Source organism: Hyperolius riggenbachi, chromosome 11 (assembly GCF_040937935.1).
Source record: "Hyperolius riggenbachi isolate aHypRig1 chromosome 11, aHypRig1.pri, whole genome shotgun sequence".
NCBI classification, from domain to species: domain Eukaryota; kingdom Metazoa; phylum Chordata; class Amphibia; order Anura; family Hyperoliidae; genus Hyperolius; species Hyperolius riggenbachi.
The window spans coordinates 58,920,346-58,944,025 of record NC_090656.1 but is presented as its reverse complement, the minus strand read 5'-3'; the positions used below and the strand labels follow the sequence as shown (position 1 = coordinate 58,944,025).

The 23,680-nt window shown below is 44.2% G+C and overlaps 1 protein-coding gene across 2 annotated transcripts in view; it reads right to left on the bottom strand.

The window, feature by feature from the left end:
* The window catches only part of ZCCHC14 (zinc finger CCHC-type containing 14), a 112,868-nt gene that overhangs the window by 81,329 nt on the left and 7,859 nt on the right, over nucleotides 1–23,680 (bottom strand). For both annotated transcript variants that reach the window (XM_068261091.1, XM_068261092.1), the window contains exons 2-3: nucleotides 17,768–18,446; nucleotides 307–430 (exon numbers count right to left, since the gene is read on the bottom strand). In XM_068261091.1, the coding sequence (XP_068117192.1) occupies nucleotides 307–430; nucleotides 17,768–18,316 (673 nt within the window). In that variant the 5' untranslated portion in view covers nucleotides 18,317–18,446. The remainder of the gene's footprint in view (nucleotides 1–306; nucleotides 431–17,767; nucleotides 18,447–23,680) is intronic.

Here is a 23,680-nt window from a genome sequence, read left to right as displayed (position 1 = left end):
TCTGTTGCTAGGGAGAATTGGCCAAATGCAGCCTATGGAGAGCCCCATGCTCCTGCTGGCCTCCGGGCTGAATATGGACAGAATGAGCGGCAGCGGAGCAGCGATGTGTACGGGCAGACGTGAACAACGCGCAGAGGCGGACGGGCAGACAACCAGACAATGTTGCAAGCGGATGCAAAATGGACGGAATGCAGCCGCTCACGTGTGAACCGGCCCAATCATGTGGCTCTCTGTCGGCGCTGGCAGTTGGCCTCTGTTTGCAAAAAATAGGACGGATGTGCCCTGTGCATCGTATTCTCCTCTCACCTCTGGAGTGCTTTCCGGAAGGCCTCTTAGGTAATGAATCTTCTATGGAATGTGCTGATGTATGTAGTGCATTTGCTAAGCTGTTAACCGAGCTGCTTACAAGGGGTTCCACTCGTGGAGTCAGCTGTAAAGAGACAAAGCAACATAGTCGACATTAATCTATATAACTGCATAACAGTTAAAGCATACATGAAGGGACATGTGGCTTGATGAAATAAACCAATACACATGTAAGTGAAACCTGCTAAGAAAGTGGTAAAAAAAAGTGTGTGTTATCTATGCAAAAGAGCTTATCAGACAGCTTGTCAAATTCAGTCTGGTTTCCTGAAAAGTAAACCGAAGCTAAAAGCCTGTTATCTGTCAGGGAAAGGTGAGAAGGTTTTTAGTGCAGAAAAGTTCACAGGGTCATTACTCTGGCTTCTTTTTCAGCTTAAAAAGCAGCAGTCTTATGCAATTTTAAAATAAGGCTATAAAACTGAAAATAAAAATGAGACTTTTCTTTGCTACTAACATTCTATATATCATCCATACTACACATACAATTCATTATGTTTATTTTTGCTTCAGTAAAAAAAAAAAGAAAAAAATAATAGGCACTCAGACAACGTAACTTACATTCAGTGCATATGCAGAGTATACTACTACTGTATAATGCAATAGTATTCACCAGCCCTAATTTATTAACATTTCAAATGTATTGATTAATTGAAAGGGATTTTGCTAATCATGTACAATGGTACAGGAAATGACAATAGTTACATGTGTTAAATTAACAATTAAATGCACTTGTTTGAACAAATTATAGCTCATATATATTAGTATTCTTTTGTAATGTACTAAAATACATTTTAAAATGATATATGAATGCCAGACATGCTCTTCCGAGTAACTACTAGACTTGTAGCTACTGTGATTCAAAATGTTAACTGAAGCAGCTGTTGCCTCGGGAGACGGGGGGTCAACATACCCATGCGTCCTATATGTTCCATTCGCATCATAAGTTGCATTCCATGACACTCCCACACTTCCTCCAAGCCAGGAGGAAGCAGGGTAGTGACGTGGAACGCAACGCAGTGTTCTCCCGAGGCCCTTTTACACGGGTGCACCACCCGGCTAATTTTGGTGAGCACCTAATGAGCTGTCATCGGCTTTCCTCCTTATCCCCCCCTCTTTTGCTGTGCTGCAAGCATAGTTGCGGAACTTTTAAATTGACCTCTCCTAGCAGAAGGTATGAGGCTTTACAGCCTCAGCTGGCTATGGGGCCCTTGGCAATTACCCAGTTTGCCCCTATGGAAGCAAAGGCCCTGTATTTTACCATCTCACTACACCCCGGACACTTTCATGGCACCCGGCTGGAAAAATATTCTGGGGAGAACACTGATGTGTACTTCCTATGCGTTGCACGTCACTACCAGGGCTGTGGAGTCTGAGTTAAAGTTGGAGTCAAGGAGTTGGAGCAATTTTGGGTACCTGGAGTCGGAGTTAGTCGGTGGTTTCATAAACTAAGGAGTCGGAGGTTGGAGACGGATGATTTTTGCACCAAATCCACAGCCCTGGTAAGTATTAGACTAAGGAGTCAGAGTCAAAGCCATTTTGAGTACCTGGAGTCGGAGGTTTCATAAACTGAGGAGTCGGATGATTTTTGTACCAACTCCACAGCCCTGGTCACTACCGCTCTTTCGGCTTGAAGGAGGAAGCGTGGGAGTGTCATGGAATGCGACTTGTGATGCGAATGGAACACATAAGTTAACCCCCGTCTCCCGAGGCAACAGCTGCTTTCATTAGCATAGGTAGCCAGGGATAGGTGTAGCCAGTGGTAGGTGGCTGCAGCATAAGTAACCAGGGATAGGTGTAGCCAGTAGTAGGTGGCCACAGCATAGGTAGCCAGGGATAGGTGTAGCCAGTAGTAGGTGGCCGCAGCATAGGTAGCCAGGGACAGGTGTAGCCAGTAGTAGGTGGCCGCAGCATATAGATAAGTAAATATTCATTTTCCGGCAGCCAGGTCCCTCCACCCTGTACTGGCTTCATTCTTCTTCCTGTTCTTGCATCATCTCCTTGTAATAGCACCCAGGGGGTGCGGTTTCAGGGAAATAGGACAAGAACAGGAAGTAGAATGAAGCTAGAACAGCGGAGGACCTGGCTGCCGGCAAGTGAGTATTTACTTATCCCTGCCGCTGTTCGTGCGCCCGCCGCTACGTCACCCCGCCCCCAACAACCGGTAAAATGAGATTGTGCATGGTATGCTTACCATGCACAATCAAACCGCGGTATACAGTCATACCGGTATACCTCATCAACCCTACTCCTCAGGCTTTATTCTCACAGCAGATATTTGATTATACATATAAAAGATTCCTGTGTACACAAGGTATACAGTCACAATCAGATAGATATATCCTATTTAAAAATACAGTGACTATAATTGCAGCAGAACAAGCATCTTTTATCTGAGAACTAGTACATTTTATATTTTTTCTTTCAATTACAGTTTAAATTTACAGTAAAACTCCCATTAACCGCCACCAACGGGGATTGGCTGATACTGGATAAGTGGGCAGCACGGTGGTGTAGTGGTTAGCGCTCTTGCATGCAACGCTGAGTCCCCGGGTTCAAATCCCAGCCAGGTCAACATCTGCAAGGAGTTTGTATGTTCTCCCCGTGTCTGTGTGGGTTTCCTCCGGACACTCAGGTATCCTGCCCCATCCAAAAACATACAGGTAAGTTAATTGACTTACCCCTAAATTGGTCCTAGACTAGGATAAATGCACTACACGAGATATATGTAAGACTATTGTAGGGATTGGATTGTGAGCCCCTCTGAGGGACAGTTAAGTGAGAAAACAACATATACTCTGTACAGCGCTGCATAAGCTGTCGGCACTATATAAATACTAAATAATAATAATAATAACAACAAAGTGTAGTTTCTGGCTGCTTAAGAGTCAATGTTAAAAATATGCCTAACTAAAAAACAGTACTGTGCCCCACAGTGTACTTACCATAAACTCTGTATTAATGTTGAAATACACTCATTAAAACAAATTAAGACAAAGGGCAGACTTAACTCACTGTAACAATGTAACAGTAATAAACAGAGGTTTATTACTGTATAAAGTGTAAAAGTAGAGTTATGCATTCTGCAAGGCCAGAATGTTTTTTTCTGGATGCTTGAGACGTCTGGTTAACCAAGTTCTGGATAATGTTTTTTTTTTACTGTATTAGGAATCAGAGTTGGTGCATTTGTTTCATGACTACCACTCTGCAGCCTTGTACCTGACAGGACTAAAGATGCTTCCACCTGTGAAACTTCAGAACGTAAATCATCAGGGTGAAGAAAGATTTTATAATGGGCAAACACTGACTAAATAATCTATAAATGAATGTTGTAAAGGCAGAGGATCATCAGGACAGACAGGCAATGTGAATAGTTTAAAGGGAAATAAATATGGCGGTCTTCATATCTCACCTCATGCAGTCACATCCTGTGAATGGACGAGCAGAAATAAGGATTTCTGGTCACTCATTACCTGTTTGGCGCAGAGTGAAAGCTATGTATAGTAAACTAAGCCTCGCTGCCAAATGACTGACATTTTGCTTTAAGCGTTCTGCTGCTCTGAGTGATTACAGCCTCTTCATTCACCAAGGTCATGTGGGCTACACCACAGACCACACACTGTGCCAATCAAACCGGCTGGCACGCTGGGTGCACACTAACGTCCACCCATAATAAATGGCAGCAGCTGAGCTGTCCGCGAGACCTGAAACCGGTACAGTAGTTACAATTTTACTTTCAAGGGCCACACAAATGTCAACCTGCTTTATACTAAAGGGAGCCTGGCTCATGACTGACATTGCTGTCTATAGTACACTAATACATATTAGCATCTAGATAGGCCTATTTATGCAGATAGCAGCTTCTTACTGAACTCCCTAGATACTTCATTTGTAGACAGAAATGTTCTCTGCAATGTCAAATACTTCCCTATTTCTGACATATCTGACGGATTTTGGGATTAGTTTATCTCCTCATGGGGGATTCTCTGTATTATCGTTATTATTTTAACCACTTTACCACTAACCTGACAGACCAGAGCAATTTTCACCTGTCAGCGATCCACTTCGCTAATTCTATCCCATATAGTTTGAAAATAAAAAAAATGCTACTGTAAATGAAAACCAAGTTTTATTTTCCCATTTTTCCAGGTTATTACAACATTTAAATAACGTTCCTAAAAATGTATGCAACAATTTATTATTTTGAAATAAAAGGTGTATTTTTTCTTTTTTCTGGGGTCTTTTTGTACCCGATCAATAATTACAAGCGCTTATTTGCCAGAACAACAGTAATACAGTGGTTTGCAAAAGTATTCGCCCCCCTTGAAGTTTTCCACATTTTGTCATATTACTGCCACAAACATGAATCAATTTTATTGGAATTCCACGTAAAAGACCAATACAAAGTGGTGTACACGTGAGAAGTGGATCGAAAATCATACATCATTCCAAACATTTTTTTACAAATAACAGCAAAGTGGGGTGTGCGTAATTATTCAGCCCCCTTTGGTCTGAGTGCGGTCAGTTGCCCATAGACATTGCCTGATGAGTGCTAATGACTAAATAGAGTGTGCCTGTGTGTAATCTAACGTCAGTACAAATACAGCTGCTCTGTGACTGCCTCAGAGGTTGTCTAAGAGAATATTGGGAGCATTAATACCATGAAGTCTGAAGAACACACCAGACAGGTCAGGGATAAAGTTATTGAGAAATTTAAAGCAGGCTTAGGCTACAAAGAGATTTCCAAAGCCTTGAACATCCCACGGAGCACTGTTCAAGCGATCATTCAGAAATGGAAGGAGTATGGCACAAAGCCTGTACACACTGAAAAACGCAAGCAAAATCGCAAGCGCGTGCGTTTTTAAAGTGCATGTAGTTTTAAAAACGCATGCGCTTTTGCCTGCGTTTTTTGTGCGTTTGCGTTTTTCTTGTAATTGCTGATTGGCTAAAGAATCCTTTGTTTTTGTTCTAGTTTACATTTCAACAGGAATCAGGAGATTGCAGAGTCTTCTGGGATACTGACTTCTGAAAAACGCAGGCAAAAATGCAAGCGCATGCGTTTTAATGCGTTTTTCATGCGCTGCGCTTAAAAAAGCGCAGCAGGCACTGCGATTGCTTTTTTCTAAAAACGCATCGCACCAGTGTGTACAAGTCATCACGATTTTCATTATTTTTCAAAAGACCTTGCGATTTTAAAAACGCATGCGTTTTTAAAAACGCAGCGCAAGCGCAGCGTGTACAGGCCCTAAACCTACCAAGACAAGGCCGTCCACCTAAACTCACAGGCCGAACAAGGAGAGCGCTGATCAGAAATGCAGTCAAGAGGCCCACGGTGACTCTGGACGAGCTGCAGAGATCTACAGCTCAGGTGGGAGACTCTGTCCATAGGACAACTATTAGTTGTGCACTGCACAAAGTTGGCCTTTATGGAAGAGTGGCAAGAAGAAAGCCATTGTTAACAGAAAAGCATAAGAAGTCCCATTTGCAGTTTGCCACAATCCATGTGGGGGACACAGCAAACATGTGGAAGAAGGTGCTCTGGTCAGATGAGACCAAAATAGAACTTTTTGGACAAAATGCAAAAAGCTATGTGCGGCGAAAAACTAACACTGCACATCACTCTGAACACACCATCCCCACTGTCAAATATGGTGGTGGCAGCATCATGCTCTGGGGGTGCATCTCTTCAGCAGGGACAGGGAAGCTGGTCAGAGTTGATGGGAAGATGGATGGAGCCAAATACAGGGCAATCTTGGAAGAAAACCTCTTGGAGTCTGCAAAAGACTTGAGACTGGGGCGGAGGTTCACCTTCCAGCAGGACAATGACCCTAAACATAAAGCCAGGGCAACAATGGAATGGTTTAAAACAAAACATATCCATGTGTTAGAATGGCCCAGTCAAAGTCCAGATCTAAATCCAATCTAGAATCTGTGGCAAGATCTGAAAACTGCTGTTTACAAACGGTGTCCATCTAATCTGACTGAGCTGGAGCTGTTTTGCAGAGAAGAATGGGCAAGTATTTCAGTCTCAAAGAAGAATGGGCAAGTATTTCAGTCTCTAGATGTGCAAAGCTGGTAGAGACATACCCCAAGGCCAGTAACGCAGCCTAACTCACAGCACTGTAAAATCAATTGTGCTGCTCACAGTGCCCACGTTGCGTTACATTGTAACGCAGCACGTTTAAACAATGTGCTGCATGCTGTACGTTATACTGGGCTAAGCAGCGTTATACTGCTTGCACATGCTCAGTAATGTTGGAGGAGGTCTCCCCTCCTCCTCGGCAGCCAGCCACATGGCTAATTAATATTCACTGCACTGCAGAGACTCGTGAAAGGACTGTAGTGTTGTCCGGATCATGAACGAATCGTTCATTTGATCCGGATCTTTTTTGTGAGTCGAATCATCCGGATCATCACAATGAAAGATTCGGTTCACAGTGGATGTCTGCCTGGAAGAAACAGGAACATACAGAATGTACAGTGCAGGGAAAGTCCTGTCCTGCTAGTAATTTCACCCAGTCTGCTTCCCTAGTAAAATGATTCAAATGATTTGGTTCAAAGATCCGGATCTTTTCAATGATCCGATTCAAATGATCCGAATCCTTAAAAAGATCCGGACTTCCTATCACTAACCTGGAGCGGCTGCTTTGAGAGCTGCATAACGCAGCTCAATCTGACGTCCAACTTCAACACCACCATACGTTGCGTTAGGGGCATGTTATGAGACCATAACGTCCCCTAAAACGCAACGTCTTGGTGTGTAAGTAGCCTAAAAGACTGGCAGCTGTAATTGCAGCAAAAGTTGGCTCTACAAAGTATTGACTCAGGGGGCTGAAACAAACACCCCACTTTGCAGTTATTTTATTTTTAAAAAAAGGTTTGGAATCATGTATGATTTTCGTTCCACTTTTCACGTGTACACCACTTTGTATTGGTCTTTCATGTGGAATTCCAATAAAATGGATTCATGTTTGTAGCAGTAATATGACCAAATGTGGAAAACTTCAAGGGGGCCGAATACTTTTGCAAACCACTACACCCTCATGACATACATAGTAAAAAGCAGAGTCCGTAACATAACTAAGATTTTTTTGCTGTTTTTTTGTGTGTGTGTGTACAAGTGTTTTATTTTGGTAATGGGCTATGGGGGGGCAGGGAGGAGGGTTGTTTTTAATTTATAGTGTAAAATGTGTATTTTTTATTTACCACTGATGTCCCTACACACACACACACTATTATGTGTGCTCTGAACACAGCTCAAAGCACACAGGCCTGATTGTTACAGGAAATACCATTGGCTTCTCTTTGAAGCCATGATCTTCCCACTAGAGGCACTTTTGATTGTCTCAGGAAACACATGCTCCCATTAGCCAATCAAATCAGTTTTGGCAGGAGCGCGTGTGCACAGTGGCAATGGTGGGCGATGTTTTAAAATGCCTGGTTTCCATTAACAGAAGCAAACTGGAAGTTTTAATATGCACAGCGGTCTGGTAGAAGTTAAAATGGTGGTGGAAAGGGTCTACACAAACATGCTAGCCAACCTCCCTAATTGCTGCACACTTTTCTGGCAGTTTGGCTGACCAACAGTCATTCAGCAAGTGCATTTGCAAATAAAGAAATACCTGAGAATGCCACATGAGAACAATAACAATAATATTTATATAGCTCTTTTCTCCCTGGGGACTCAAAGCGCTGTGACCCTGCATTATGCAGTCTCAAAGGCTAGGGAAAAGAGATGAGTTTTTAGCCTTTTTTTTAAAGCTGTCCAGAGAAGGAGCCTCTCGTACTGATTGTGGAAGTGAGTTCCATAGAGTAGGGGCTGCATAGGAAAAGGCCCGAGCACCAAATGTTAAGTGTATCCTGGGAATAACCAGCTTCATCTTGTTGGCAGAGCGGGGGGTGCGTGGAGGGGCATAAAGTTCCAATAGATCCGCTATGTATTTGGGTCCCATGTGGTGTAGAGCCTTGAATGTCAGCAGACAGATCTTAAAATTGATTGTCCATTTTACTGGCAACCAGGGAAGAGTTTGCAGTACTGGGGTGATGTGTGAGCTGCGGGGGGCATTGGCTAGGAGTCTGGCTGCAGCATTCTGTACTAGCTGTAAGGGGCGCAGAGCCTTATCTGTAGATCCGATGAACAGGGCGTTGCAGTAGTCTAGGCGGGAGGATACAAATGCATGAACCAGAAGATGGACAATACCAAAACCAGACATATTTTCCCTACCTACTGTGACAGCAACATAGGGAAAAAAATATATAGTGCATTTTACAGATAAGAGACTATTTATAATCTCATGTTGGGATTGGCTCTAGTTTCTCTCTCTCCCCTGCCACCCTTTATTTGCATTTGCTGCGCTTTTCAATTTTTCATATATTGCTACAGTGCATCCAGAAAGTATTCACAGGCATCACTTTTTACAAATTTTGTTATGTTACAGCCTTATTCCAAAATGGATTAATTCATTTTTTCCCTCAGAATCTCTACACACAAACCCCCAAAGACTACGTGAAAAAAAGTTTGAGGTTTTGGCAAATTTATTAAAATAAAAACCACTGAGAAATCACATGTACATAAGTATTCACAGCCTTTTCTCAATAATTTGTTGATGGCACCTTTGGCAGTAATTACCAGGGCTGTGGAGTCTGAGTCGGAGCAATTTTGGGCACCCGGAGTTGGAGTCGTTGATTTCATAAACTTAGGAGTCGGAGGTCGGATGATTTTTGTACAAAAATCACAGCCCTGTGAAGTATTAGACTAAGGAGTTGGAGTCAGAGTCGTAGCCATTTTGGGTATCCGGAGTTGGAGTCGTGATTTCATAAACTGAGGAGTCGGAGTTTTTGTACCGACTCCACAGCTCTGGTAATTACAGCCTCAAGTCTATTTGAATATGATGCTATTAGCTTAGCACACCTATCCTTGTCCAGTTTCACCCATTCCTCTTTGCAGCATCTCTCAAGCTCCATCAGGTTGGATGGGAAATTTTGGTGCACAGCCATTTTTGGATCTCTCCAGAGATTTTAAAATCGAATTCCAGTCTGGGATCCAGCTAGGCCACTTAAGGACATTCAGAGTTGTCCTGAAGCCACTCCTTTGAATTGCTGAAAGATGAATATTCGCCCCGGTCTGAGTATAAGCGGTTTTCACCCAGAAAGTCTGTGCATTGCTGCAGTCATCTTTCCCTTTATCCTGACTAGTCTCCCAGTTCCTGCCCCTGAAAAAAATCCCCACAGCATGATGCTGCCACCACCATGCTTTACTGTAGGGATGATATTGGCCTGGTGATGAGCAGTACCTGTATTTCTCCAAATGTGACACCTGGCATTTGCAGCAAATAGTTTCTCGTGGCATTTTGTTTCTCGTGGTCCGAGTCCTTCAGGTGCCTTTTGGCAAACTCCAGGTTAGCTGCCATGTGCCTTTTACTAAATGAGTGGCTTCAGTCTAGCCACTGTATCATACAAGTCTGATTGATGGGTTGCTGCAGAGATGACTGACCATCTGTAAGGTTCCCCTCTCTCCACAGAGGACCTCTAGAGCCCTGACAGAGTGACCATCATGTTCTTGGTCACCTCCCTGACTAAGGCCCTTCTCCCCCAATCGCTCAGTTTAGCTGGCCGGCAAACTCTAGGAAGAGTCCTGGTGGTTTTGAACTTCTTCCACTTACAGATTTTGGAGGCCACTGTGCTCATTGGGACCTTCAAAGCAGCAGAAAGTTTTCTGTAATCTTCCCCAGATTTGTGCCCAAAGACAATCCTGTCTCAGGAGGTCTATAGACAATCCTTTTGTACTCTGACATGAACTGTCAACTGGGGGACCTTCTATAGACATGATTGTGCCTTTCCAAATCATGCCCAATCAACTGAATTTACCACAGGTGGATTCCAATTTAGCTGCAGAAACCTGTCAATGATGATCTACAGCTACAAGATGGCGCCGGATAGGTAGCCACGGCCGCAGGGGCTCTGGCTGGTAACCCTTTTTTTTCCCTACCTTTTCCCCTCTGGACCTCTGGCCAGATTGCATCTGGGGACGCCTCTTGGCTTCCCTGGCGGAATCCGAACGTACAGCAAATCTGGATGGACGGCGATGCTTGTAGTGGCCGGCTACAGCTACCGGCATGAGGAGTGTGCCCGGCACACCACGTGGACGCAATCCGGGCTCCAGCAGCAGCTATAAGGAGGTTGTGGCCATACCACCGCTACCCCCCTGGCTGCTCTTCCTCGATCCTCCATTCTCTGCGTCGTCGCGTGGGGACACAGGAGCTCCGGATCAGAGGCTCTGAGGAAGTCGAGCCATTGCCACTGCTACCACTCTGGCCGCTCCTCCGCTCTCTACAGAACCACGTGGGGACAGTACTCTGGCGGCGGCGGCTCCGGAGATGATCGAGCCGTCATCACCACTGCACTGCATGTTGCTCCTCCACTCTGCTGCCAAGGTATGTGAGCCGTCCGCCTGCCTGGTCAATCCAACTGCCTTCCAGACAATAGCCTCCAGCCTGTCCAAAACACTCCACCCGATGCCCTCCATCCGCACAGGCATCTGTACCCAGGCCTCCGAAGCCTGAAAGGGGAGCCGTTCACCGTGTGCTACAGCTGCTTCACCATGCTGCTGCTGCTGGACAGCCTGTGCTGGGGAGTCAGGCATCCTAAGCTCCCAAACTGGAATCTTTGCTACGCATTTGCTCCGATTTCATCAGAGCCAACACAAGCCTAGAACTCAGACTCCTAATCTCAGGCCACCAATGTATGCTGCAAGGCCATCGCAGCCCTCCCTCCCTGGAAGCTCTGCACTACAGCACGGCCACAGGCGCAAGAAGCACAGCTTCCTACCATCCACACTGGACCAGGCCGCAAGCCTATGGCTACATTTTTGCAAACATGGTCAGGACTCTCTCCTATAGCTCCTTCTTTTTCTATCTTCTCTCTCTCCATCTGCACTTTGCAGGACATGCAGTGGGGTGTCTGTAATTGCTGCAGAGTAGTGAGCGCAGATTGTGGCTGCTCAGCTCGACATAGCACTCAGACGGACCCCACGGGGCCTCCTCCACCGTATTAATGTATTGTGCAACGTGCTATGCGTAATGTATATGATGATGTTGATCGCTTGTATATCTCTGCTATTGCTGTAACTACTTTTTCTTATACTATCATGCTGTTACTATACCATCGCCGACCCTGTATGTGCCAAAAATAATTCCGGGTACAACCCCCGTTGTACTTGGCGAAATAAATGATTCTGGATTCTGATGATCAGGGGAAACTGACTTCACCTGAGCTCCTTTTTGAACTTCATGGCAAAGGCTGTGAATACTTATGTACGCGTGATTTCCAAGTAAACTTTTGTGACACGGTCATTATGGGGTGTTGTGTGAAATTGAGAAAAAAAATAATTTAATCTATTTTGGAATAAGGTTGTAACATAAAAAAAAAAAAATGATGTGCTCTGAACACTTTCCGGATGCATTATACATTTCTTCACCTATTCTTGATCGAGCACTTTTTGTATTTTCTGTGCACAATTTTTTTTTTTTATTCTGCATCTTCAAATGGTTTGCAAGTTTGCATTTTTAATTGCTTGGACCACCTCTGGGGTGTTGACTTGGACCTTTAAATTTTTGCTCCTGTGAGAAAAACTTTTTAGCTACCGTATGACGTACACACATGCGACTATAGTCGTTTGAAACAATCGTTCCCCGATCATTTTAAACGACGATCGTTTAAAAAAAAAAAAGCAGCCAACGACCATTAAGTCTAACGACGGATGAGCTAGATCGTTAAAAACGAACGATCTATCTTGGCGGATTTTTTCCAACGACGATCGTTTGCAAAAGTAGTACATCGTTAGAAACTGTCGTTCGTACTAGGCTTGACATGCGCATTTCACTATTTCTCCATGGAACTTTTCATTTTTATGCGTAAGCGCAATAGTTGCTTTACGTGATGCAACGTTCGTTCTAACGATCAGATCATTACACACCTTTAAAAGCTAACTTTACTTAGGTCGTTCTTTCGTCAATTAAAAGTACGTTCGTCGTTCACAATGAACGATTGTTGTCGCATGTGTGTACATAGCTTAAGGAGCAATATGTAGCTCCGATATGCACAAGCTTACTGTCTCTATCCATAACTGTGTTGAAATCAAGATCGGACCTTTTTAACCTTCCAGTTATATAGTTAGTCTGCTTGGGGAAAAAAAAAAAACCCTTCCTGAATCCGCACATATCCGAGTTGATCCAGGGGAAGGCACAAAAACCTTACAAGGGCTGGGCCAATTATCCCTTACCGACTCCAGATGGCAGCCAGATAAATCCCAGGAATTACCCAGCAATTGTAGCCATGGATGCCCTTCAATTCAAGGAAAGCATCCAAGCACTCTTTAAAGAGAACCAGAGAAAGCACCCTTATGTATTTTACCAAATATATCTATGGGAACATGAAAGTAAACATCTTTGTTTCATAGTTCTCTGCTAAACCTGCCTGTTATCAGCTCTGATAAGAATCCCTGACTGAGCATTCAGTCTAGCTTTGCCCCGGAATGCTATAGCTGAGTCAGTCTTCTGTGATGTCTTTTCAAGCCCAAGCCCACCCCCTCCTGGCTCTTATTTCCTGCTAAGAGGATACATAGCAAAAAAGCAGAGCCACAAGGGGGCAGACTTGGGCTTGAAAAGACATCACAGTTATAACATTCCAAAGCTAGACTGAATGTTTCTCCCCAAGCTGACACTATCAAAGCTACATTTTGCAAATCATTCTGAAGTACGAGGCCAACAAAATACTAGGGTAGTGGTCTTAAGCCTTGGTATACAATAGAACAGTGCAAGGCTTGCCCTTCCACATCTGAGTATACCACTAGATGCGAACAGACAATTCTATTCCATATGGAAACACAGGAGCACTATCACGCACAACATCTATTGTGATAGATATACCTTTGTGTAACTGCAGGTTTTGCTCTCTGTATGGTTTGTCTATGGAACAACCCGTTGCCTGAAACATGTACCTACTAATTAGCACTCTAAGGCCCTGTTTACACTTAATCATTTAGTACGCCTTTTTTTGCTTCTCCATAGCAGTGCATTGTGCAAAAGATTTCAGTTAAAAACGCATTAACGGGGCACTACAGTGAAAAACTGTAAAATTTAAGTGGAGATAAGGCCCCGTTTACACTTAATCAGTTGCTCTGTTATAACTGAAAGAACAACTGATTTCCAAAGTAAATGTCCATGTTTTCCTATGGCACCTTTCACACTTAAAGGGGCACTACAGCGAAAAACTGTAAAATGTAAAATATGTGCAAACATATACAAATAAGAAGTACATTTTTTTCCAGAGTAAAATTAGCCATGAATTACTTTTCTCCTATGTTGCTGTCACTTACAGTAGGTAGTAGATATCTGACAGAAGTGACAGGTTTTGAACTAGTCCATCTCTTTATAGGGGATTCTCAGGGATGTATTTATTTTCAAAAGCACTTAGTGAATGGCAGTTGCTCTGTCCAACTGCCATAAAACTATGCAGCGAGCAGGGAAGCTGGCCAGCATCATTGTTTAAATCCTTTTTGGGGAATATCTTTATAAAGAATAAAAGCCTTGCTGAAAATCCCCCATGAAGATATGGACTAGTCTAAAACCTGTCACTTCTGTCAGATTTCTACTACTTACTGTAAGTGACAGCAACATAGGAGAAAAGTAATTTATGGCTCATTTTACTCTGGAAAAACTGTACTTCTTATTTGTATATGTTTGCACATATTTTAAATTTTACAGTTTTTCGCTGTAGTGCCCCTTTAAGTGTGAAAAGTGCCATAGGAAAACATGGACATTACTTTGGAAATCAGTTGTTCTTTCAGTTATAACAGAGCAACTGATTAAGTGTAAACGGGGCCTTATCTCCACTCTATAAGCTCTCCTCGATATCACCGAAAGCAGAGAAATCCTGCAAGCCGCGGGCAGCACTGATGTTCACAGCGAGAGCCGCCTGTGCCCAGGACACCACAGCTTTCTGATTTCCCGACGGCAATGGTGAGCGTGTAGAAGAGCTCACGTGCGTGCAGAAAGCATTGAGCCTAGCCTTCCCTGCACATGGCATGCAGCTTTTACAAAATCTCACGCGCTCAGCCGGCTCTCACCACCCGCGGCTCATCCTATTGGCTGCCAATTGAAAATGCACAGGCTGCAATTGGCCAGCTCTCGCCGATCCTCATCCCATCCTATTGGCTGCCAACTGAGAACAGGCTATAATTGGCCATGTACATCTCTGCATTATGCATCCTCTCTGGCACCTGCTCTCAGCGGTTTATCTTGAAACATATTGTGGGTGCGAGAACTGGAATAGTGTTAGGTGCAGCGCAGTAAGGTAAATCAATGAATAAAACATCCATTGCAGTGAGTACTATGTAGTCGGAATAACGTACATTCGGACTACAAGACTCCCCCCCCCCCCTTACATACTTTTGGGGGTACTCTCACTGTGAAGGATCCCCTCCGTACACAGATCATGTCCCCTTGTCCGTTGTACAACTCTAGGGACAAAAAGCTCATCTGCCAAGCTTTTGTATTGCTTTCTGATGCATTTATTCATGTTAATCAGGTCACCTCAAGTCACCTTTTTTCCAAGCTAAATAAGTCCAGTTTGTTCTTGGGTTGTTCCATCCCTCTGATTACCGGTAATTTAGTTGCCCATCTTCGTACCCATTCTAGTTCAATGTCATTTCTATAGTCTGGTGGCCAAAACTGTATCCCTTACTCCCAATGTGGCCTCACAAGTGAATCATACAGAGGGAGTACAGTGTTCTCCCCATACATTTTTGTCCAGCCGGATAGCATAAAATAGTAGCCGGGCAGCTGGGTGGAGCGAGATGAGAGAATGCAGGGCCGGTGCTTCTGATGCTGCACACACCAAAACAGGAAGTAGTATGTGTGGCATCACAGAGAAGAGACAGCGTGGATCAGGTGGCTGGCTGGTGCTCCAGCATCTGAGAGAACCCAAAGCCAGTGAAGTTGAGCGGGGTGGGGAGAGTCGCCGCTTCTTCACTCAGGCCGAGCATTCCCCAATCCCACACTGCACGGCACAGCACTGCTCCTGGCCGAGACACCAGCGCTGACATTTGGCACCCGGGCGGGGTACTGTAATATCTATGTTACGGCAGGGCCCTTATTACACTTTCTCTTACAGAGCTATGGAAACAGTTTTGCCCATGCGATAAAGCAAGGTGCAAAAATGAAATCATGCCTAGCAGAGGATGGTTTCGATCCATCAACTTTTAGGTTATGGGCCCAGCACACTTCCACTGCACCACTCTGCTTACATTTGTATACAATCTTCATGTTTAAGAAGGGTATATTGGTTGAAATAGTTACACTACAATCTATGTTACAGCAAGGCCCTAATGACACTTTCTCTTAAGGGGCTATGGCCGCCGATTGGCCCATGTGGTAAAGCAAAGTGTAAAAAACAAAGTACACCTAGCAGAGGATGGTTTCGATCCATCAACCTCTGGGTTAAGGGCCCAGCACACTTCCGCTGCGCCACTCTGCTGCCATACAGCAGATGCTTCATTGTAGGAAAAAGTGAGTGAGACCACTTAGCCGTACAGAAAAATGGGCACTCCTTTGGCCTTTGTTTTATGGAGCATGGGCTACCCCATCCAAAGCCCAGCTTCCAGCTCTGTAGCCCGCTCCCAGCTTTTTGGACGCAGCTTATTGTGCAACATTGGTCTTTGAGGAGAGGGAAAATATTGTGCTGCGGGTTTGCCTCTCTCCTCAAAGATGAATGTTGTGCGATTACGCTGTGGCCTTAGTGCTGGGGGCCGGCCACAGAACAGGAGGCGGGGCTGTGGATGAGGCAACCCAGCATCCAGAAAAAAAAAAAAAAAAAAAACTCCATGGCATTATTCCACAATGGGGCCTTATATAGTGTAGCATGGGCAGAGGTGGTGAGTAAAGGAAATTGCAGCTATGGTAATTCCTTGACACTCATTTTACACTGGAGGTCCATTTTAAAGTGGACTTGAACTCTTACACAGGACAGAAGGAAAACGTATATAAATGGACCCTGAATGTATTTAGAGAGTATCACAAGTTGTAATTTGATCCTCCCGTGTCACCTGAATGCCTATTGCAGATAAGCCCATTTGAAAGCATAGACTGTAAACAATACAGTGGAGGAAATAATTATTTGACCCCTCACTGATTTTGTAAGTTTGTCCAATGACAAAGAAATGAAAAGTTTTAGAACAGTATCATTTCAATGGTAGGTTTATTTTAACAGTGGCAGATAGCACATCAAAAAGGAAAATCGAAAAAATAACCTTAAATAAAAGATAGCAACTGATTTGCATTTCATTGAGTGAAATAAGTTTTTGAACCCCTACCAACCATTAAGAGTTCTGGCTCCCACAGAGTGGTTAGACGCTTCTACTCAATTAGTCACCCTCATTAAGGACACCTGTCTTAACTAGTCACCTGTATAAAAGACACCTGTCCACAGAATCAATCAAGCAAGCAGACTCCAAACTCTCCAACATGGGAAAGACCAAGGAGCACAAAATGACCATCAATCGACCTCGCTCTGGGGCTCCACGCAAGATCTCACCTCGTGAGGTGTCAATGGTATGAAATGATACTGTTCTGAGACTTTTCATTTCTTTGTCATTGGACAAACTTACAAAATCAGTGAGGGGTCAAATAATTATTTCCTCCACTGTATGTCTGCTTCCATGAATCAGGAAGTAGAAAGTGTGCAAATGTATTTTAGGATTTGTATAAGCTGTAACAAATACATGTTTTTTGTTTCAGGGCTCGTTTCCACTATTGCGGTGCAGAATCGCCTGGATTCCACCGCTGTTGAAATTCCATGAATTAGCATGCGGATGCGAATTTTTGCGCGTTTTTGCCGCGAATTCGCATGCGAATTCGCATAGGTGAGGGTATATGCGAAATTAACCATGTCACTGCCTGTTTGAATTACATTGGTACCTATGCGAATTCGCATGCGAATTCGCATGAAAATTCGCATACCATAGCCGCATGCGAATTTCCTATTAAATACATTAGCGGCGATTCGCATGCATTCCACTCGCAGGCGAATTCGTTGGCTCTTTTGTGCGTTTTTTTACCGCTGAAAAAAACGCACCTCAACAACGCTACAGTGGAAACAGGCCCATCCACTTGCATTACATGTGCGAATCTGCATGCGTTGGACGCATGCAGATTCGCGATAGTGGAAACGAGCCCTAAAGGTTAGTATGCTGTTGTGTATCTTTTAGAGCAGAGAGAAGTTCTGAGTTTAGGTCCACTTTAACAAAATCAGTGACACTGCATTAGACAATGTTATTTAGATATGTTGGTGACAGTTGAAGGGGATGGAACAGGCCAGAGAAGCATACAGTGTCTAGCCCTCAGAGCCTTACCTTGGAGCAGCCTTTGATGCCGGTGGCAGTGGGCACAGCCTGCCCAGAGGCCGCTTGCCTGCCCTGGAGGTGTACCAGCTCCTTCCTGAGCAGCTGTTTCTGGTGGAAGCTGAAGGCCGGATGGTTTGTGGCCATGGTGAAGAGCAGCAGGAACTCATCTCCAGTCCGGCCATCATTCAGCTGCAGGCCCAGATTGTTGATAATGGAGTCTATGTGGGTGAGGGTCCGGCACAGAACTCCGGCTGCCCCCCGGTTATCGGAAGACAGGAGGGCCAGGGACACCAGCAGTTTGCTGCGCACCACTTCATCCGTCAGGTTGGTGAGTGTTCCCAGGTCGGCGGGGTTGTTGGCTTTGATTTCTGAGTCCCGCAAAGAGTGGTAGTCCTTCCGTGCAAGATCTTCCAGGCAGGATCCCAAGAAGCGCAGCTCCAGCGGCAGACACAGGTCCAACAGGCCGCACAGGAACTCAATCCGCTGCCAGGAGCTCAGCTCGGAAAACCAGCGGTACACGGTGTCACTCTGCACAGGGCAGCGAGCCTTCTCCACCATGGTGCCCAGGGGCACACGCCCTCCAACCTAAGCTGCCCCCAAGGGGGTAGTGATGAGTGCTGGGGAGTGGGTCAGCACTGAAGACACTGTCGCTGCTGCATCCTGTCCCACCAGGATCTGGAAATCATACCTGCATAGGAAAACAGCACATTAAAATGTATGTGCGAGCAAACCACATAGCATATCACAATACATGGTGACACCCACCCGTCATCAATGGATTAAGGCCCCGCTCACACCGTATCAGATGAAAAACTGATTTCTGTTAAAATGGATCAGTATTATGTTTAGCATCAGTCTTTCACTCTGTATTTACATCCTGTTTTCACGCCGTTATCAGCCGGCATCACGTTTGTGTTCCTCCGCATTGAACAAAGCCAGTATACAAATCCCAGAGCCCCATCAGGCTCCCATTGGTTAGAAAAAGACAAATGGGAACCCTCCATGAGCACCAGGGAGGATTTACATTGGCCTGCTACTCCGTGAACCAATGAGAATCCTACCTGGAAAGGGACGATTCCCACTGGTCTATTGCAAATCAATGTGAGAGAATGGACACCGTCCAAACAAAAGTTGTGTTTCACCTGTAGGAACAGACAGATGCAAGTCCTATTGCTTTGCATGGGATCCGCTCAGTATCGTTCCTCTAAACCGAACATTTTTTTGTGCCAGTGTTAACGAAGCCTAAATGCCAGCAAGAACACCACAAGTGAGTAACACTAAACTTAAAGGGGAACTGAAGAGAGAGGTATATGGAGGCTGTCATGTTTATTTCCTTTTAGACAATACCAGTTGCCTGGCAGCCCTGCTGATCCTCTGCCTCTAATACTATTAGCCATAGCCCCTGAACAAGCATGCAGCAGATCAGGTGTTTCAGTGGTTCAGACTTATAAGTCTGATCTGACAAGACTAGCTGCATGCTTGTTTCTGGTTTTAATCAGATACTACTGCAGAGAAATAGACCAGCAGGGCTGCCAGGCAACTGGTATGGATTAAAAGGAAATAAACAGGACAGCCTCCATATACCTCTCTTCAGTTCCCCTTTAAATTGAAGTTTAAAATAAAACGTGTCATGACAGAAATATGGGAGGCTACCGCCAATAAAACTCTGTACAGATTGACATTTGCCTGGGTAAATAACTTTCTAAACCACCTGCCAGGAACAATTGAGTCTCATCCCAAAAAATGTTTATGGGCAGGCCATCTTCATTACAGCCATTCTACTACTAAAGATATGTGTTAGCAATGGCAGCCTCCATGACTGCAAAAATCACCTGTCACTCCCTCTACTGGTTGTCCATCAAACAAAGGTCTTACCTACAAAGCCCTCTCCAATGCCTCCATACATCGCTTTACTTATCCCCAGATACCATCCTCTCATCTATCCTTGTTACCTCTTCCCACTCTCGCAGGATTCCTCATGTGCCTCTCCTCACCTCTAGAACTCCCCCTCTAAACCTCTATGGCACTCTCTACCATTGGTAATGTTCAAATGCAACCAAAAAAGCTCAGTTTTTCCATGCACGCTTATAAACCTGTCCTGGGCCATTTTAGCTGGTTATCAAACTAACATGGTTTTCAACAAAGCTTTGCAAAAAGCAAGCAATTTCACCCCATTCATAGTTAAAGGACCACTATCATGAAAAAGGTAGGCAGTTAAAATCTGACAGAACTGACAGGTTTTGGGCCAGTCCATCTCCTCATAGGGGATTCTCAGGGCTTTCTCTGTTTTCAACAGCTTTTCCTGAACAGCAGATTAACTTCCAAAATCGGAAGATACCAGCCAGCCTCCTTACTCACTTGCACACTATTTTGTCAGTAATGCTGGGAGTACACCATGAGATTTTTTTTGGCAGATAGATAGATAATTTCCATCAGGTCCGATCCTTTTTCTGATCGATTTCTCATAAAAGTGAATAGAAATCGATTAGAAAAAAACAATTGGAAATACGATTGGAAAAATCGATTGGACAGTAAATCTATGGAAAAATCTCATTGTGTATTCCCAGCATTAGACTTTGCAACTGCTGTTCAGGAAATGCTGTTGAAAAAGAAAAACTACTTTTTTCGCGATAGTGGTCCTTTCAATATAAAAACTTAATTTGCAGTATTAAATATATCCTAAATGAATGATTTGAGAACACCTTACAACCCTCTCTCTCTCTCTCTCTCTCAATAAGCCTCGTTCTGTATCACTGGATTCCTGCTCTCCTTAATTCAATGTCACATTCCTATACATTATTTATCATGTGAAAAGCAGATTAAATGGGTAAGCTCATTCCTATATACGGTAAGTGTAGAACACCACATTACTCTAGCCAGACCTGCAATGTGTGTAGAGCAGCCTCTTTTGTAAAGACCCCTATAAGAATGTGCTGCCCATGTTTACACGTGTAATGCAGGAGAACTACACTTTGCAGTGCACAAGATTTTTTTCTTCTTAAACAAGACAGCACACCGAATACAGATATTTCCAATATCCTGTGCTAATGTGAAGAGATAGTAAGATTTTATGTACATGACAAGGTTGGTTGCTCACACACAGCACACCAATTTTCAATAGATTTCAGCACAGAAGCGAAGCTGTGTACATGCACTTTGGGGGAGACTGGCTGGTCCACATGCACTTTAGGGGAGACCGGCTGGTCCATTGGTCATCAGGAAATAGAAGGCTGTTGCCGCCGTGCATCTGACCGAGCCCTTGCAACTGAGATTTTGCAGCATGCCATTGATTCTTACAACCGATTTCACCTGGAAATCAATCAAGACAATTGAACAGGAGGCCATGCTGTGGCATCGATATTTGCCAGTTTCGATCATTATGATTGAATTGACAGGATATTGATGACGAAAACAGCAATGCGTGGGCACCCTTAGTCACACAAAGTTTTACAACCACTAACTGCTTATCAGAGTGGGTTAAGGTGCCCATATACATCTATTTTCCTATTAAATGCCCTGCAGATTTTGAGCACTGTGATTGAATCTAATGAGAATCGAGTGCCCCAAAATATCCAATCATCATCGATTGTGACCAAATTTTTTGAAAAAGTATACTACAGAGAATCTAGGTTGGGGGAGCATGAGCAGAATCCGATCCACGGCCCATAGCAGTAGTGCACTTCACAGTGCAATACTGGGGGTCAATCAATTTTCAATAGATTTCCAGCTGAAATCTGGTAAAAGATGATGTGCTGCATGTAGAAAAGGGATCTATTCCAATCAGAGAGGAATCAATCATTTTGGAACATTGGGTGGAAAACTATGTGTATGGCCAACTTTACTCCACAGTCCAAAAGCAGATTAACTTATTTAGGGTGCAGTTTTCACCACTTTTATGTAGCATGAGGGCCAACAGATGTGACTACTACTGACAGAGTGTATAGGTAAGGTCTTGTGCTGCATTGCGAGTGGTAAAATTGGATGTATCTATGCACCCTTTAAGGAGTTCTGAGGTGAAAGTGATACGGAGGCTGTCATATTTATTTCTTTTTAAGCAATACCAGTTGCCTGGCTATCCTGTTGATCATCTGCCTCTAACACTTTCAGCCATAGACCCTGAACAAGCAAGCAGTAGATCAGATCTTTCTGCCATTATTATCATATCTGACAAGATTAGCAGCATGCTTGCTTCTGGTGTTATTCAGACAATATTTCAGCCAAACAGATCAGCAGGGCTGCCAGGAAACTGGTATTAAATAAATATGTCAGCCATCTTCCACTCTTGGCGTCAAGAGTAAAAGATGCCAACTGTGGCAGGGGCCGCCAGCATTTGTAACATTTTCAGCATTGGCATTTTGAACTCTGTGCTCCCCCACCACGGTGGCGCGGCAGCAGGGATGTGTGAGAGGCTACCTCCGCAGTGCCAAACACTGCGACCAGCGCATGCATGCGCTCTGGAGCCTTTAATTGGCAGTTGAAAAACTGTGTCCTCTATGGCGGCCAGAGAAAGACTGTTTGTTGGTGGGCGGGTAGATGAACTCCTGCAGACAGCCTCTGTGGATTGTTTTTTCCATTCCGAAAACACATTAATCACTTGAGGACCACAGTGCTAAACCCCCCTAAAGACCAGGCCATTTTTGTGGAAATTGGCCACTGCAGCTTTAAGGCCTCGCTGCAGTGCTGCACAACTCAGCACACAAGTGATCCCCCCCCCTTCTCCGCCCCCCCCCCCTTTCTCCTCAGCTCTCTGTTGGTGGGGTCTGATCGGCCCCCTTTTGTATTTTTTTTAACCACTTCGTCCACAGGTCAGTAGATATACGTCCTCTGAGACTTCATCTAAGCCACAGGTCAGTAGATATACGTCTTGTAGCAGAAGCAGTGCAGGATTGGGCTCGCTCCTGTGCACATTTCTGGCACTATCTGATGCAGCACTAATTGGTGAATGGGAATATAAGTTTCCTGAGCTAATGAGATTGATTTTTACTATTAAAAATACTTGTATTTTCTCATTTCATAGTGAAAAATACACTCTGTGGCATTATTTCAGAATCAAATATCTTCACCATAAATTGTGACAGGAACATAATCTAAGTTTTGTGATAAGCAGTAAGAATATGTAAACAAAATTTGTGTTTTTTATCTACAGTAGCACTTTTTATTTTTAAACTGGAATTGGTAAAACTGAAAAATACATGTTTTTTCTATTTTTTTCTTTGTTTTCCCATTAAAATTCATAGAAAACAAAATAGTTTGATGGAAAAAATGGCATACAATGAAAGCCTAGTTTGTCTTGAAAAAAAACAATATATATTTCATTTCTGTGTCATAAGTAGGGATAAAGTTATTTCTGATTAAATAGGGACATAGCTAAACTGTCAAAACTGCTCTGGTCAATAAGTACAAAACAAGGTCTGGATGCGAAGTGGTAAATATGTGTCTTTATTTTGTTATTTTTTTTTACTATGTATCTATTTTTTTGTCAAACCCCTCCCTTCCCCCAGCCAGCCAATCCTGGCGGTCAGCTGTCATAGGCTTCTGCCTAGGAGAGACAAGTGCTCTCTAGTGTCCCAAGGGGACAGCCGCGTGCAGGCTGCTGCAGATCGTAGCGCTGTACACAGTTATCAGACGGCGGTTTCACCGTCTAAGTCTCTGAGCGACAATCGCCGCTGGGAGACTGAAGGCTGTGCGGAGCTCCGCCCTACAAGCGGAGATGCACGCGCGATCTCCTGCAGTAGCCGGCCCCAGGACTTGACACCAATTGGCGTTAGGCGGTCCTGGGGCTGCCGCCGCGGTCACGCCCATTGGCGGGACACAGTCATTAGGTAGTTAAAAATCACATCAAAAACCCACAAATTGAAAAAAACGCAAACAAGTTGATTGGAAAACACACAAATGCAGCAACAGAAAAACCTTGAAATCCTT